At 50.5% G+C, this 6,000-nt stretch overlaps 1 protein-coding gene across 7 annotated transcripts in view; it reads left to right on the plus strand.

Moving 5' to 3' along the window:
• Positions 1-3,506, plus strand: part of PFKFB3 (6-phosphofructo-2-kinase/fructose-2,6-biphosphatase 3) — an 83,078-nt gene extending 79,572 nt beyond the window's left edge. For 6 of the 7 annotated variants that reach the window (XM_037845298.1, XM_037845294.1, XM_037845296.1 and 3 more), the window contains one exon: positions 919-3,506. Coding sequence is in view for 3 of the 7 variants with exons in the window: in XM_037845295.1 (XP_037701223.1) it covers positions 919-966 (48 nt within the window). In the remaining 4 variants the exon portion in view is untranslated. The remainder of the gene's footprint in view (positions 1-918) is intronic. The other variant, XR_005218247.1, reaches the window with a different exon arrangement.
• The last annotated feature ends 2,494 nt before the right edge of the window (positions 3,507-6,000 follow it).

Consider the following 6,000-nt stretch of genomic DNA (forward strand, 5'->3'; position numbering starts at 1 on the left):
CGGCTTCAGCTCTGCCTTAGGGGTAGGAGGGAGCCACGGTGATCCACGCGTATTTGTTGGCTGGGGTTCTGCTGCCTCGGTGGAGACCCTCAGCCATCTTAGACAACAGTTTAAAAAACTGTGTGTGTATCTTTACTTGAGAAGGGAGATCAAGGGGGTTAAAGAGACTTGTTAATACAGTGGCAGCCAGCCTCTGTCCCCAGCTGATGTGATTTTCCTTTAAGGGGGTTTTGGTGCTGCTCAGTTTCTTCGTGAGGACATTTCTACCAGGACTAGAACAGGCATGGCTGGGACCTGCCTTCCCGGCAGCGGCTCCCTCGGGAGTCGTGCCCACCCACACCGCGTCGCCCTGCCCTGCCCAGCACCCCTGTCATACTTGGCTTCTAGCTGGCCAAGCCTGTATTCCTAGAATTGGGACCCCCTGAGCTGGGGCTGTGTGGCTCTGCTCTTAGTTGGTGCAGGAGTAGAACACTTAGGCTCATTTAGAGGACCCCCAGCCCCCACCCCGGCTCATCTCCTTGTCCGGGGCCAGTGTGGTGGCAGAGAGCAGCCACAGCTCTCTAAGGACCTTGACAGGGTTCCCTGGGTGCTGGGACCCAGTGTCTGCCAGCTCCCCGGAACAGCACTAGAGCTGCTGGTTTGGGGGCGAGGTGGCTCTCCCCTTCCCAGAGGCAGCTGCTAAGAGGACCCCCGCCTAGTGCCAGCCCCCTTCTGACTCCGGTGGGTTACACAGCGCCGTGCCCTGGGACCTGCCAGGGCTCCCTGCAGCCTCTCCGGTAGATGATGCGTTCTCAGGGTTGTGTTCTTCATTTGTGAACGGGGGAGTCTCAGTTGCATGGCTTTGAGTCTTTCATCTAGAACCTTTGTTGGTAGTAAATAACCATTCCCTTTCTCCTCCCTCTTTTCTCCTCGACACAGAACCTGAAAGGCTCCCAGAGCAGTCTCCACTCCTCCAGGAAACACTGAAGCAGATGAACCCGGTTCCATCCCGTCCCCATCTCCGAAGCTTAGCTTGTGCTCCTCCATCCATCCACCCGAGGCCAGTGAGCCCAAGGACTTCTTCCGTAGCAGGGTGGGGTGATGTAGAAGGGGGGTCCGCCAGTCACAGAGAACCTGTGTCCCCCACGGGGCTGCAGCCACGTTGTCCCCTGCTCACTCCTGGCTTCCAGGGAGGAGGAGGAGGTCAGATGAGGAGGCCCCAGGAGGGATCACTGGGCACTTGCGTTCCTTTTTGTTTTGTTTTGTTGCATCATCTTGATTCTGCCATGTTCACAGCTGGGGGAGAGGATGTTGGCAGCCAAATCCAGAAGTTAAAGGAGGACTCGGTCCCGGTTGCTGTCGTTGAAGGGATGTTAAAATCACTTTGGCTCGGGCGATGCCTCACAGAGAATGGACTTGGGTGCGTGGTGGTTTGGGGCTGTGGGAGCCAGACTGGCACGTGGAGAAGGGAATGTTTTTCCGGAGGAATCCCTGAGCTGAGCTGGCTTGTTGGCCAAGCTGTGACATGGTGACTCCCGCGGGTCCACACACTGCTCCAGAGCAGTGTTCCACCACTGAGGAAGATGTCAGAGGACACTGGGGACTTTTGCTGAAATAGGATGGGCAGGGCCTCCCTCTTACAGGGAGCTTCTGGTCCACTCTGCATCTCCTTCCCGTTTGTGGAGGCCTCTGAGGGAATCGCCTTCCGGGGGCTGCTTGCGTTTGCACTTTTTTTTAATAGAAGTGTGACGAGAAATTGCACCTTCTCTTTAGGAGTTTTGGTGACTGGTCTCTACCCTTGGGGGCTTTGAGCCTCTGAGAATGTGGGGAGTGGGACGTGCCCATGAGATGGGGACGCTCCAAGGGCCCCCAGCCAGTTGACCAGGCAGCAAGTCTTTAAACGGTCGCAAGACTGTCTCCGGGAGGCAGCACAGAGAGCAAGGGTCTGGCTGGCTTCCTTCAGGGCTTGTGTTCCCCCCGTGTTTCCTAGGTGGAGGCAGTGGCCAAAGCAAGACCTCGTTAGATGCCACTTCCTCCAAGAGGCTCCCAGGATTTCCCGTCAGGACTCGGCTCAGTTCCTCAAGTTTTTGTTGAGCACCTTCTGTATGCCTAGCCCTGTGCCAGGTACCCTGGAGAATTCCGAAGAATGAAATGTAGTCCCCGCCTTGCCTTCGTGGCGATATTTTACGAGGGGGCGCATTGGAAGCAGAATGAAGGGACTTGTGGTCCTAAATAAGTCTAGTTTCCGCCTCTTGGCAAACTTGTTGTCTCCAAGTTTGGGGAGTAAGTGGGGAAACCTGAGACCCAGAAGAAACAGCCTGGAAACTCCAGTAAAGTTTGTCCACATGGCCCTTTAACGGTGTCTAAAGGCTGGTGCCAAAGGTCACTTTCCTTCCTGCCTTAGATTTGAGCCCTTGCACCCCTTCCTCTCTCAGCTCAGCTCAGCCTGAGGCTGGGAGAGAAGGCAGAGCTTCAAGGATCCAGCGGGAAGTGGGGGTACGCTTCAGATGCCCCAAACCGTCCGAGTGCTCCCTGCCCCCCACCCCCTCAATTGACCGTCTTCCCAGGAGGCTGTCTCTCTGTACACTCCTGTACAAGTTGAGACTGGGGTGATGTTTCCCCTTCCCCACCATCGTGAGTCTTACCAGGCACGGTTTGCGTGGGTGTGAGTGTGTGCGTGTCAGCCAGTCATGTTTCTGGATACAGTTTTTTGCTCTTGAGAATGGTTTTCTTATGTTCCCCGTTCAGAGAAGAACAGCCTTGTTCTGCTTCTAGTGATCAGAGTAGACTCTTGGAATATTTGTAGACTCTGAAGTCTTATGCAGGTGGGGGCGCTTCAAAGTTGTGTTTCCTCCTCGCCTTTGGCTCCTGGAAGTAAAGCATCAAGAAGTGAGGACAGGACTTCAACCTGGGGAGGGCCTAGCCCAGGTGGGGGGCTTCGAACGTGGAAGTGGACTGGAGGGCAGAGTCTTCGGGAAGGAGGAAGTTGCTTCGTTTGAAGGCCAGCTGACCTCCAAGGGGGCATTTGCTTGTGCTGGGGCAATGCATTCTCACACCCCCCTCCAAAAACCCCCCGGGACCAACATTTTAAATTTTGTATATTTGTTTTTCAGTGACATTCCCCCCACCCGCATTCCTTATTTCTGCCCTGGGAATATAACCACAGGCAAAACTCTTCATTTTGGGGGAGAGGGAAAAAAAACAGACTTTGAACCACACCAATGATGTTTTCATTTGTAATACTTGAAATTTATTTTTTTATTATTTTGATAGCAGATGTGCTATTTATTTATTTAATATGTATAAGGGAAGCCTGGAAATAGGAAGCTGTATATAGATTGGGTTTAGTTATTAATTGATTGGGGGGACCTTTTATGTGTGGTTTGTGACTTCTCCATGTTCTGTATATTTGTCTGAATTAATTACCTGGGACGAAGCTATGCTAGCTTTCAAACAGGGAATGCCTTTGAGAAATTTGTATATTTTGCAGTTGCCAGATCAATAAAATACCTGGTTGAAATACTCCAGTGAAGTGTACCTTCTGATCTCTTTGCCAGGGATGGGGGAGAGAAGAGCCTTTAATTGACATCTGCAGTCAGACGAGTGCAGTTCTGAACCCACCACTTCATTATTTTTCTCTAAACAGGATGTTCAAATTCAGAGGGTCTAGAACCTGCATTTGGGAAGTAATAAGCCACATCAATTTTTAGTTCCCTCCTCCCTTACCCTTTCCCCAAGCTCTTTCAAAAGCAGTGGTTGTAATATGAGCATTGCAGAATCACAGGAAGGCACAGCACGTTTTTGGTTCCTTTGCTTTCCCTGTCCTCTCCCCACCCCACCCCAGCCCTCAAGGTATCACGGGAAAAGTAATGCAATAGACCTTCTGTGACTGCTTTGCTAAGTGGTTGCCAAACCTTGAGCAACTTATCTCACTTTTGAACCTCAGTATCTTGCATTCTACAGATGAAGCAGCTGCTTTGCAGACAGAATTCAGGACTGAATGAGAACATACATGAAGTTATTCACAGGCCCTTCCTTCGGACAGCTGGTATTTGTGGTCTGCGGTGCTCTTGCTGGTCTGATTTTTTTTATCCTCAGAGCCCTCTGCTGCACTCCAGAAATAGCCCTTACTCCCAGATTAGTCTTTCTTCTCTCACACTCCCACTTAGAAACCACCCCGAGGGTTATTATCTGTAAATAAGAATGGGGCAGGGCCTTTTACCCCGGACCCTTGCACAGTGCTGGGGTGTGAACTTTCACTGCCAGCCTGGGTGGAAACAGACCCACAGGTCACGCTCCATCCAAGTTCAAAGCAAACGCTCTGGGTGCTCCTTGTGTTGGGTGCTGGAGGCAGAACACTGGCCTTGATGGACACAGACCTTGGCCCAAGTTAAGTCTAGTCTTTAGGATTATCTCCCAAGGAAATGAAAAGACTTCTCTAAAAAGAGGAAGTACACATATTTCAAAGTTCTGTTGCCTGCTGGACTATGGAATCTGCAAAGGTTCCATGACCTTTTGTGCAGCCTTTACGAGCATCTCTGATCTCGGGTGAGCTCTCCAGTCTTTGGATGAATATTGAAGAATGGATAACCAGGCAGATGAGTTGGGGGAGAAGGAGGGTCAGATAGCTGGGGGAGGGTGGGTGCCAGAAGGGAAGTTGTTAGCTTCATAAGCTGCTTAAGCAATGTCAATAAATGGGTTGGGTTAAACAGTGGGAGTTCATTCGCTCATGGCTTTGAGGCCAGGAAAACGTATAAATCAAGGCATTATCAAGGTGATGTTTTTTCCCCAAAGACTGTGGTGGTCTATGTCTGGCTGCCAGTGAGCCTTTGCTCCTCTGTCACATAGCAAGACACATGGTAACGTCACCTGGTCTCTTCCTTCTCTTCCAGGTTCTATTTCAGCTTCTTGCTTCCCATGGCTTTCTCTCTCTCTGAATTTCATCCTGCTTATAAAGCACTCCCATAATAGAATTAAGATCCATACTGATTGAAGTGGGCTCCACCTTAACTGAAGTAGCCTCATCAAAAGGTCCTACTTAAAATGGGTTCATAACCACAGGAATGGATTAAATTTAAGAATAGGTGTTTCTGGGGGTACATACATCTTCAAACCACCACAGGAATTCATTCAAATATTGAGGTCCTAAGAATGGGCTAGGCACAATGTGGCTTTTCATTCCTCAAAAATCAGAGTAGGAATTCCCTCATAGCATATAAATAGGCCACATACCAACAGCTACAGTGCTAAGTCTGGAGCCCAGCTGTGGTGCCCAGTGGGTGTCAGAGATTTCAGGGAAATCCTAAGCAGCCCACCGGGAGAAGGTGGGAGCCCCTGCCCAGATTTTGGGAATTCCCAGTACTATCCAGAATTCATCTTGACAATGGTTCCTCTCATCAAGGATTTTAACAGCACTCCTAAGAGGCATCAGATGGCATCACTTTCCCCTTTCCTTGTAAGCCCTTCTGGTAGCTATGTGACGGTCTGCAAGTGGGGGGTGAAGGAGTGGGCAAGGGGCTGCTTTGAGAGCTGTGTTATCAGACTAAGTGCTGGCTGTGTCCCTCTTACTGGGTCTGTGGCTGCACTGTCCCTTGGTTCCTTGTGCCAGGCTCTCTGCCGCTAGGCCAGGGGCAATGCCCACGTTCCAGTTTGCTAGAGCTGCCATTAGGCAAAATACCAGAATGAATTGACTTTTATAAAGGGAATTTATTAGGTTACAAATGACCTAAGTTCTAAGGTCATAAAAGTGTCCAAAATAAGGCAACAACAAGAGGATACCTTCACTGAAGGAAGGCCAGTGGCATCTGGAACACCTCTGTCACTGGGAAGGAACGTGGCTGGTGTCTGCTGGTCCTTTGCTCCTGGGTTGCATTTCAACACGGCATTCTCCAAAATGTCTCTGGGCCTCTGTCTCTCTTAGCTTCTCTCAGCTCTCTGATTGGTTCTCCTGGAACATTTCTCTCTAAGCATTAGGGAGTCCTCTCTTAGCTTCTCCAGGGCAAATTCTGGGTTTCATCAGCT

This window comes from Choloepus didactylus, chromosome 8 (assembly GCF_015220235.1).
Source record: "Choloepus didactylus isolate mChoDid1 chromosome 8, mChoDid1.pri, whole genome shotgun sequence".
NCBI lineage: Eukaryota > Metazoa > Chordata > Mammalia > Pilosa > Megalonychidae > Choloepus > Choloepus didactylus.